This window comes from Ursus americanus, chromosome 32 (assembly GCF_024610735.1).
Source record: "Ursus americanus isolate L20-20 chromosome 32, mUrsAme1.1.p, whole genome shotgun sequence".
Taxonomy (NCBI): domain Eukaryota; kingdom Metazoa; phylum Chordata; class Mammalia; order Carnivora; family Ursidae; genus Ursus; species Ursus americanus.
Window position 1 is genome coordinate 29,873,078 of NC_142158.1, and position 10,979 is coordinate 29,884,056.

At 59.2% G+C, this 10,979-nt stretch overlaps 1 protein-coding gene across 2 annotated transcripts; it reads right to left on the reverse strand.

The window, feature by feature from the left end:
- Positions 1–300: 300 nt before the first annotated feature.
- SPDEF (SAM pointed domain containing ETS transcription factor) lies at positions 301–9,977 on the reverse strand. 2 transcript variants are annotated; one of them, XM_087858029.1, is made up of 6 exons: positions 9,911–9,977; positions 6,770–7,234; positions 4,436–4,633; positions 3,183–3,230; positions 2,926–3,072; positions 301–968 (listed from the first exon to the last, which is right to left on the reverse strand). In XM_087858029.1, exons 2-6 carry the CDS (start codon positions 7,203–7,205, stop codon positions 790–792), a joined length of 1,008 nt encoding a protein of 335 aa, XP_087714155.1. In that variant the 5' UTR covers positions 7,206–7,234; positions 9,911–9,977; the 3' UTR covers positions 301–789. The 2 variants fall into 2 exon arrangements, with proteins under 2 accessions (XP_087714155.1, XP_087714156.1); XM_087858030.1 differs by lacking the exon at positions 9,911–9,977 and having other exon boundaries at positions 6,770–7,269.
- Positions 9,978–10,979: the final 1,002 nt, after the last annotated feature.

The following is a 10,979-nucleotide window of genomic DNA, read 5'->3' on the forward strand; positions in this document are numbered from 1 at the left end:
CTTCCTAAGTAAGGGAGATCCCCTCCAGCTCCAGTCCTACTCCCTTTCTGTCCCCCACCATGGGGGGAAGGAGGTGAGGGCCATTCCAGCCTCTCCTTGATCTTGATGGCTCACTGCCTCTCTCCCACAGCTTCTACCAATCAATGATCCCTTTCCTTGTAGGCTCAGCTCAGTGCTGCTTCCCCCAGGAAGCCTCCTTTGGCCACCCCGAGGCCACTGTGACCACAATCACTCTGAGCATTTGTGACCTCAGGGCTGTGCCATTCACTCGCTGCACAGACACGGGCCATGTTGGTTCTCTAGTATCTTTATTACCCGTTCCCAGGAGCACCCCTGGCTTCCCAACTCGGGTGCAGACGTGTCCCAGCACCACGCCAAGCATGGTGCAGAATAGGTGGCAGGGAGCATTGGACTGTGAGTGGCCTTGGCTAAGTCACTGCCATTCGGCTGGCTCTGCTCTGGAAATTCTGGGGTCAGGAACTGGGGTGGAGGGACGGCCTTCCCTGGGGGAGCCGTGAACACTGAGGACAGCCCTGGCTCCTACCATCCTCCAGTGGACCGGGCACATGAGCCGTCAAGCCCGAGGAGGAAGCATCCCCACCCTGGGGTCCCTGGGGCCCTGGAGAACTCACTTAGACTCCTGGGGCCGTGGGCTGTCCCCTCCCTGACCTCGGACTCCGATGCCCGCCGACTGCCCTCTCCCTCAGCTCAGGCTCTGGCAGAGGCAGGGGCGGGTGGGCGGGAGGGCTGGTGAGGGCGAGTTTCGGCCCAGGGCCTGGCCCGCAGCCCTCAGATGGGGTGCACAAACTGGTAGACGAGGCGCTGGGAGATGTCCGGCTTCCGGATGATGCCCTTCTTGTAATACTGGCGGATGGAGCGACTCAGCTTGTCGTAGTTCATGGCGGGCCGGTTCTTGCGGATGCCCCACAGCCGGGCCACCTGCGCGGAGTCCTCGATTTTGAAGATGCCTGAGGGAGCAGGGGGGCCCAGAGAGAGCCAGCGGTGCCAGTGGGGGGGGGTGGCAGGAGGGCAAAAGACCAAAACCAACAGGTCAGACTCAGAATGCCAAGGTGCCCAGTGTCGGCTGGGAGCAAGGGCCAGGCTGTGGGGGCGATAAGCCCTATTCCCCGGGTCATGGTGACCGTCAAAGACACTGGACAGAGTGGGTCACAGGACCCAATGAAGTGGCAAATTCTACCCTGGAGTCACCAACCTCCTGAGTGCAGGGGGAGCCCGTATCCGTTAGTGGGTTGTTTGGGGCCCCGAGGGCCTGGCCCCTGCCACCCTCTGCTCCTATCGTGGGGTTGGCACGCCCGACCCAAAAGCCCTGCGGGGCTCTGCGCTGTGTTCACAGCTCATTTGTCAAGGTCATCCCCACCCCCGCCCCCGCCACCTTCCCCAGCAGTTCCCAAGCCTGCAAGACCTCTTTGCCAGCCTCAGACACTTAAGCCAGCACAGCCCTTTCTGGTAGGATCCATTCAGAGGAGGGGGCGGAAAGAGTGGACCTGGAGCCAGACTGACGCAGGCTTGAAGCCTGACTCTGCCATATTCTACGTTTAGAAGCTGAGGCCCCTTTCTCTGGTCAGCGGAGAGGGTGGTAGCGACTGCCATTTGTTGAGCGGTGACAGAAAGAGCTTACAGCAGAGCCTGAAGGAAGTCCCCTTGAGAGGAACTATTACATTGCTAACACCCCAGTTCTCCTGGCAAACCCAGGCCAGCACACCCCCTCCAGGAAGCCTTCCCAGACCACCCTGCCCTCCCTGATCTCCTTTCCCTCGAAGTCTGTCATGGAACCGTCGCTCTGAGGACCAGCTCGCATTAAGTTTCGGATATATACGAGGGTTACCACCCCTTGTGCGGGAACTTCTCTCCACCCCCTCTAGCCCCGCTTGTCCTTCCCACTCAGCCCAAGTCACCTCCCCTGTGAAGTCCTCCTGGACCAAGGCACAGCTGCCCCCACCGCCCCATCGCAGCCCCGACATGCTCTGTAGGCCAGCTCCTTTCACTGCTAGCTCTCCCCCAGCACCGCAGGTCCCTTGAGGATGGGGTGCCTCTGACCCTCCCTAGACCGTCAGGACACTAATTCTCCGTAAATGTTGCCGGGGCAAGTGTGGCCAGAGGTACTCAGTGCAGGGTTGTTGGGTGGATGAATCCAGTCCATCTTACAGATAAGAAGACTGAGGTCCCGGTACCCATAGCTCCAGACCTGACTCTGAGTGTTTTCCAACACACACACACACACACACACACACACACACACACACACCCCATCTAGTCCTGTCCAATGAGGTAACCACTCGCCATATGTGGCCTTGAGCACTTGACATCTGGCAAATCCGAACTGAGATAGGCTGTAAGTGTAAAATACACATGAGATTTGGAAGACTTAGCAAGAATATCTCATTAGTAATTTTATGTTGATTATATGTTGAAATTTTAATAATTTATAATGCTAGATTAAATAAAAGTATTATTAAAATTAAATTCACCTGTTTAAGATTTGTTATAATGTGCTTACTTGGAAGTCTAATACTGTCTATGTGGCTCACATGGGGCTTCTCCCTGGACCCCCGCGGTCTCCCCGGGGAGCTACAGTGTGTTGCAGGCAAAGACTGTCTAATTCTCAGCCGAGTTTGAAGCCCTTAGTGTGTCCCGGGCACTGTGTGGAGCCGGGTGTCCTAAACAGGACAGAGCTCGGCCGGGAGGCAGGTGCGGACGTGAACGCACGCAGACTCCGAGCCAGGCCAGTGGGGGCCCGTGTCTGGCATTCAGGGCAGCGTTGGGGGCCGCTCCTCCCCTCTGCCCAACCCCCAGCCCTCCCCTGTGCCTGGGGCCTGGGGCCGGGAGGAGGCCGGCAGGCGCACCCGCCTCCCTGCCTGTTCTCCCTCCCCCGCCCCGTGGCCCCCTGCAGGGCGCCCGGCTCACCCTTCTCCTTGTTGAGCCACCGGATGAAGCGGCCGTAGCTGTGGGGCTTGAGCAGCAGCTCCTTGAGGAATTGCCACAGGTGGATGGGCTGCCCGGAGCAGGATGAGTCCACCTCGCTGTCGGTCCAGCTGTCCTCGCTGGTCGAGGCTGAGCAGCCGTGGAGGGTGGCGGTGAGTGGGGGACCCCCTGCTTCTGGGGCAGCCATCCCTCAAGCCCGGCCCCCGGCCCCCCGGCCCCTCTCTGTGGGCCTGGCTCACCGCAGTAGTGAACAGTCCCGGGAGAAGTCCTCTCTTTCATCCAGGCCGCTGCAGGGCAGGGAGAGAAGGCTGGAGACGCAGGGCAGACCCCAAGGGTGCAGGAGGGGGCTTGGGTGGGACTGTGGGGCCACAGAAACTGCCCCCTGTGGCCAAGCAAGGGGGTGTGGAGGCAGCCAGCTTCTGCCCCCATCACCACCTGGCTCTTAGCCGGGCGCTGACTGCTACCCTTGCCGGCCACTGGGCTGGGGCGGGACACTGGTCTCTACTGGTCATAGGAGTGGGTCCTGTGCCTAAGGGCAGGGGCGTTGACTCACGGAGCAAGCACTGTCTCCTCCAAAGCACATGGCTCTGTGCGGGGCAGACAGTGGGATGGGGCACGATTTAAATGTGAAGGGGCTGGCCCACAGCCATGAGAAATAGGGCGGCTGTAGAGATGCTGGGGGGAGAACAAGATCCAAGCTACACCAAGAGCAGAACAGTGTGATACTCCGGTGCTGTTCATGTTAGAAGGGCGAAAACCACACATGTGTATCTGCTTGCTGTGTGTCTCCCCAGCAAGGTGCCCAAGAAACTGGGAACTGTGGTTGCCCCTAGGGAGGGGGACTGGGGGTCAGGAGTGAGCAGGAAAATTACTTTTCATGGTACTATTTTTCACTGTGGTCTTTTAAAAGAATTTATTTATTCGACAGAGAGAGAGAGAGAGCACAAGCAGGGGGAGCGGCAGAGAGAGGGGGAAAAGCAGGCTCCGCGGGGCTCGATCCCAGGACCCTGGGATCATGACCCGAGCTGAAGGCAGACGCTTCACCAACTGAGTCACCCAGGAGCCCCTCAAGATGGTCTTTTTAGAAATCATGCGTGTGTGTTACCTCATTACTTCTTGAATGAGAAACAACACAAAACAAACAAATGAAATTTTAAAAAGGACAAAGAAGGACCTCATAGTACCCACAGTCCCCATCAGCTATGCCAGCCGCACCCCCAGAGTGTAACTCCTATCTTTTAACTTCCCACATGCCCCGCCCTGTGTTCCGGGGGCTTGACCAGGGCTGGGAGCGGGTCGGGGCTGGCGAGTTTGCCCGGGATCCTGGGGTGCAGTTGCTCGTCGGGCTGGGATTTAGAACGGAGCCCAGACGGGGAGCAACGGGCTGCTGCCCCAGCAGACAGTAAGCCTGGCTGGCGTCCTGGCCTGCCCCCCCCCTCAGTGTCCCGACCTTGGAGCTCGGGAGGCGCTGCTCTCCCGTGCCATGTCCCACCTGATTTCCAGATGTCCAGGTGGGCGTGCAGCACGTCACCACCCAGAGGGGAGCGCTGGCGGAACTGTTCCTCCGACATGGCGCACAGTTCCTTGCCCCCCAGCTCCTGGAAGGCTTTGCCCACGGGCGGCAGCCGGTACTGGTGCTCTGTCCACAGGAGCCACTTCTGCACGTTGCCAGGGCTCCAGTCCACAGGGTCTGGGCAAGAGACACTCCCTCAGTCCCATGGGCTGCTTGAGGGCACTGCCCCGCTTCTCGTGGGGTGCCCCTGGGAACTGGAAGCAGCTTGTGACTGGGACCATGGGCTCCTGGGATGAGAACAGATCAGGCCAGACAGGGTCTGAGGGGCTCCGTGGGGGGGGGGGCACCTGAGAAGAGAGGGGGGTGAGAGGGAGGAGCCAGGACCCTAAAAACCAACTTGGCTCAGGGCAGGGTAGCCTGGGGCCTCTGCGCCCCCCACCTCACCTGGACCTCAGGTCCTCCCGACCCCTCCAGGCTCTCCAAAGGGCCTTTCAGGAAGCCCGGCCCTGGAGGGGAGAGTGACATTAAACCAGAGACACGTGAGCTTTTCTCCCAGCTGCCTCTTGCCATCCCCAAACCCTTCAAGGGTTCCCTTCAAGGTACCAGAAAGGGGGGGAGGAACCCACCTAGGAGTAGCCTTACAACCCCAACCCCTGCCGTTTTTTACAGATGGGGAAATTGAGGCACAGAAAGTTCTAGTACCTTCTCCAACACCCAACAAAGGGCTGGGTGCATAGCAGCCGCTCAGTGCATCTGCACTCAATGAAAGAATGGCAGGGCATCAAGCGATCATGGGGCAGCTATTAGCCTCAGAGGCCAGGGAGAGAGTCACTGGCTAGGTCCTGGACGTTCCCCTGGGGAGCTGCTCTGGGCTGAGCCTGGCAGGGCACACGGGGGGAGGCCAGGCTGATGGGCATGGTCACAATGGGGCCTCCAAGTGAACGCTGTGGTCTAAGCTGGTGCCCCAGCTAGGTGACCTGCAGGCTGGGCGGCCCCCACTTAATAAACCCATTTTCCTTCCCAGGGTCAAAGCAATTTGTTCCTGTCCCATTGTTCAGAGGGCAAGCCCCTTCCTGGCCCGGTGTGGGAGAGGAGGCACCATGGGAAAATCTCCAGGGCTGGGGACTGCCAGGGGCATTGGGTAACTGGAGGACGGGGATAGGGCAGGAGCTGCCTGGGGCGGGGGGCAGGGGGGGCACCAGCTGGGATGGTTGGGGGGAGGCGCTGGGCTGGGATGACTTGGAGGAGGAGGGGCTGGGGCTGAGGGACGCCTGAAGACTTTTTGTGCGAAAACAGGATCAGACTGCAATGCTCAAATGCCAGGACCCAGCATCCAAGGACATGGGTCAGGCCCACTCAATGCTGGAGAGAAGGTGCAGGAACAGGAGGCTGGAGACGTGGCAGCCTCTCAGGCCAAGGCGTCAGTGCCATAATCACACTTTCCAGGTCCTGGCAGACACACAGGTGCCTGGACTCCTAATGCCCCCTCCTCATCAGAGCCCTCACTACAACCAGACCAGTGACACACTTATCTACGTACAGTGAGTTTCTCTCACTGTAGTGTGGGCTTCGTGGAGAAAGGGGCTTCTGTGTGGTGTGCTCGATGCCCCCCGTGCTAGAATGGGGCCTGGCATATTAAGAAGTTACTGCTTACTGGGCACCTACTATGTCAAGGTGCCAACCTAGGAACTGGGGATGTAGCCGTGAACACAACAAATGAAAATCCCTGCCCCTGGAGTGTGTAACTTCCAGTGGGGGAGACAGACAGCAAATACGATAAATCAATAAAATACGCGGGGTATCAGTACATGCGATGGTAGAAAAAAAGCAGGGAGGAGGACTAAGGGGGGGCATGGACAGTAATTTCAATAGAGGCGTCAGGGAAACCCTCATCAAAACAGTGCCATTTGAGTCAAGATCTGAAGGAGGCGAGGGGTGAGCCGAGTAAAAATTTGGGGGAAGAGCGTTTTAGATTAAGAGACCAGGAGATGCAAGGGTCCTGAGGTATGAGTGTCGTGGGAACAGCGAAGAGCAGGTGTGGCTGGAGAGAGTAAAGGAGGAGAGCGTGGAGGGGAGTCCACAGGGAGGTGGTGGGCCGGGGGCGTGGCGCTCGGATTCGCTGCCTCCAGCAGTCGGGGCACAGAGAGGCTCGGAACCTTCCCCGGCGCACAGCTGTACTGCAGGGTCAGCAGCCGCGGAGGCTGGGCAGGGGCGGGGGGTGGCCAGAGCGCCGCAGGCAGTACCCTCGCCCCGCCTCATGACCGCAGCCCTGCTGGTGCCCACCCGACGGAGGCGGCCGGCGGAGGGGCTCACCTGCCGTGATGTTGAGCAGCTTACAGGCCGTCTCGATGTCCTTCAGCACCTCGCCCACCACCATGGACTGCACCTGCTCCAGGGAGTGTTCCTCCAGGGCCAGCCCCGCCGGGGCCAAGTCCAGGCTGCCCCCGGGGGCTTGGCTGTCGATGACCGGGCACTGCTCGGGCTCCTCCGAGGGCTCCTCGCGAGCGCTGGCCCCGGGGCCCTTGGTGGCCCAGCTGCCGTCCTCAGGGTACAGCATGTCAAAGTAGGAGAGGTAGAAGGCCGACAGGCCCTGCTCAGGCGTGGCAGGGGGGCTGGGGCTCCAGTCCCGTCTCTCGGACCCTGCCGCCCCTGCCGCCACCTTTTCCAGGCCCGCCCGCAGCACCGTGTCGGGAGGCAGCAGGAGGCGGCTGGGGGACACGCTGCTCAGGCCGGGGCTCGCGCTGCCCATGCCGCCGTGGCTCGGGCCGGTGGCTGTGGCTACGGAAATAAGAGACGATGGAGAATCAGGTTCTGGCTGCTTCCCCATCCCCCTGGGGGCCACTAAGCTGGTTACGGGGATGAGGGGCTCCGTGGGTGGTGGCTGGGCCTGGGAGAGAGTTGGGGCTTCCGGGTCATTGGGCAGTTAGGACAGGGCTGGGCAGATAGGCTTCTGGCAGGGAAAGACAGTAAGGTATAAGGACAGCTCCCTTGCTCTCCGAGGAAGCCAGGGTGGCGGAAAGCCGCGAATCTTGACACATGTGGTCTCTTAATACAACCTTCTGAGGTTCTGGACCTCACTGAACCCTCACCACGGAAGGCACGATTAGCCCCATTGGGTAGATGAGCAAACTGAGGCCTGGACAAGGAGTCTTTAGTGTTCAGGCCTCTGTCCCTGGGCCAGCTCATGCCTAGATCCCAGTCCACTGCTCTGTGGAGGAAGTTCCTTCTGAGAGCTAACCTCCATCCTTCCTGCTGCAGCGGACCTTTTCTTTTTTTCTTCCCTTAAAGAGGGTAGGGAAGGGAGAAGGTCACCATCACCTTCACCTCCAGGTGAAGGAAGAAAGGAGCAAGTGAGAGGTGTGACAGGGTAGAAAGCCCTCACAAGTCAGGGAGGCAGACCCCCTTCCCCTCCCACAGGGCCATCTGGGGGTGTGACTAAGTTTCCAGCTGAACACCGCTGAGGCAGTCACTGAACACCACCACACCCACCCAGGACAGGGTTTCTGGTCCCCCCCCCCATCCTCCCCAGAGATGCTGCCCCAGCCGCTCCCGGCTCCCAGGGCTCTCTCATTTCCCCTCGCGCCGGAGGAGTGTGGGCTGAGAAGGCCGTGCCCACGTGCAGACCCACAGGCCCAGCACAGGGGCCGCTGCTGTGGGTGCAGAGTGGGGGTGGGGGAGGACGAGATCAGGTGGTGGTGAGAAGGCCCATGCTCTGGGGCCCCCAGCGAGTCAGACACGCACTCCTCCTGCTGCCCCAAGGCCCCCCAGGGGGGCACCATGTGGCCTCAACACACAGAGCTAGAGGCCTCTTTCTCCATCGGTCATGCAGGCTCTGCTTGTCCTCTGGGCCCTTTCTCTCTAAACTCCGTATTGGAGCAGGCAGCTTGGGTGAGTCGGGGACTCAGGAGATGTACAGACACCCATACCCCCGGGTTCCTGGGCTGTTCCCGGGATCTGCAGGCCTGGGACTCAAGAATAGGTCCCGGTGGAAGATTAGCAACATATATATGCCTCCAGGAAAATCTCAGAGAAAAGGAACAGATAAACCAGTTAAAGGCAAGTTAACGTGTGTTCTTAAAGCCATGTTTCTCACAATGCGGTGCTCGGACCAGCAGCAGCAGCACCTGGGAACTTGGTAAAAATGCAGATTCTCAGGCCGGCCTCAGAGCTACCGAATCAGAAGCTCGGCGAAGCCCAGCAGTGCATTTCAACAGGCCTTGAGGGTGTTCACATTTCTATACATGCTGCTTTCATGGCATCTGGCCAGTTAGAGGGAGAGACTTTAATCAAAGGACTGGTAGGCTCTCCTGGGGGCATTTATTGTGCCACGCTGGGACAGGGAGGGGGCTCCCTGGCACACTGCAAGTCACCCTGTGGGACTGACCTGCTTAGCGTCGGTGTGCATTTGCCCTACAGAACCCAGTTAGAAAGATACTTCTGGCTTCTCTAGGGCTGCAGCTAGCCCATTCCACACCTTCGAATATCTCAGCACACGGCGACCTTTCTCTCTGGATAGCACTTTGGTGAAGCCCAAGTGGAATTTCAACTCCCTCTTCTCCCCTTCCTTGTGCAGTACCCAACCTTCCCAACTGTACATGGCAGCCATGTCGTTTCCTGTGGCGGAGAGAATGCCAGCAAGAGAGAAGGGTGTTCCCTTTGATTTCGACTTTCCCTTTCAAGGGTTCCTTTAAGTGAAAAGGAAAGAAAGGTCAGGGTGGGGTGGAGTGAGCAGGGAAGGAGGGGGACTGGGGTTGCGGGGGACAGAGGGCAGGCCTGGAATCATTTCAAGGCCTTCTGTGCAAACACACATGTGTGCTGTGGGCCCAACATTATTTACCTAGGCAGCGCTAACAGCCCGCTCTGCTCCTGGGTCCCCACCCTGGCCTGTGCCCACGCCCTACCCCCTAGGAGGCCCCACCCCTGGAGAGCCCCTCTCAGCCCCCCCACCCCTCCCTCATCGCCCCTACCTGCCTCCCGCCCCATCCACGTCCCCAGAACTCCCATGCCTGCCACGTTAGGACAGTCTCTGCCAGCACCCTGGGCCATATGCCAGGAAGACGGAAGCTTTTCCAAGAAGCAGGAGAACTCGCTTCCCTCATGGCCCTCCTGTTTGCTTGGCCGCAGCCACAGGTAGGATGGGAGGCAGCTGCTGTGTTTCGGGGCACCGTGGCATGAGGGGTCAGTGAGGATGAATGGGCAGGGCAGGTGGCAGCATTTGCTCGGCAGGGACGTGATGACACAGCCCTGACACATCAGGCGAGCACCCCTTGCATCCGTCCCTCCCTGGAGAGAGGCAGCCGGGCCTTATCCTCATTCCTGTTCTGAGGATAGGGAAGTGAAGGTGCAGAGAGCTCAGCGATTCGCATCCAGGTCTTCGGACTCCTGGCCTGGGACTCCTTCAAGGGCAGAGAATTCCCACCTCCTCCTCACCCCGCATTCCGGCTCCCCCCTCACCTTGCTTCTAAATGCCAAGGAACCTGCTGTCAGCCAAGTCTTGGTCCCAGCTCCCGACACCTCCCTGTGAAAAATAAGTTAATAATTAATCGTGCAGTGGGAGGAAAGATCTGACTGTCTGCAAGTGGGGAATGCTCTGACCCCAGCAGCCCAGATCTGGAGGGACCTCGGTTTACTGGTCAGGGAACCATGGGTTTGTGTGCCCAGACTTCACCTCTGGCGTCTCCTTCAGGCTCCGGGCCCAGACTTGGGAGGGACAGAACCCCGTGTTATAGATGTGGACAGTGAGGCTCAGAGACCTCGTGCAGCTTGCTTGACATCCCCAGTCAGCCACATGCAGGCTCTGCTCGTCGGGCCACTTTCCCTCTGAGGCTTCTGCTCTTGCCAGTCTGTTTTCCCAGAGTCCTGCCCACCTCCTGATTGGGCCACTTGATCCTCCAAAGTCCATTCCCACCCCCTGGCTGCTCAATCCACCCCACTGCCAAGCTCATTTCCCTTTAACACTCCTTCATCGGGCACCCCTGAGCTCAAGAACCTCCCATGGCTCCCCATTGCCAGCCTTGCACAATTCCAGTGACTGGCACCCACCACTGAGCCCAACTCCTATCCAGCCCAGATTATCAGAGTTGGAGGGAATCATACATTATATGATCGTTTTGTAGATCACATATGGGGAAGGGATTCATTTGCTGGTCAGTGGCAGGGTCTGGACCAGAACCAGGGATTGATCGACATGGTGACCATATCCAGGCTCTAATGACAATGGCATTTCTCCCCTGGCCCCAGTGCTGTGGGCATAACATGGCTATTTTCTCTTGTGCTGCCATCCCCCTGCCCAATATGCCCCTTCCCGCTCATTGCAATTCAGCCCAAAGCCTTCCTCCCCCAGGAAGCACTCCCAACAGGTTCCTCCTCTGACTTCCCAGCTCTCCCCAACTGTGCAATGCAATTCAGCCATGATTATGTCCTCAGGTGATCGTTCGCCTGAGAGGACGCGTGTGCATTGGGGAAAATGACGCTCAGAGAGTGGCAAGGACGTGCCCATAGTCACAGCAGAGCTAGGACCAAA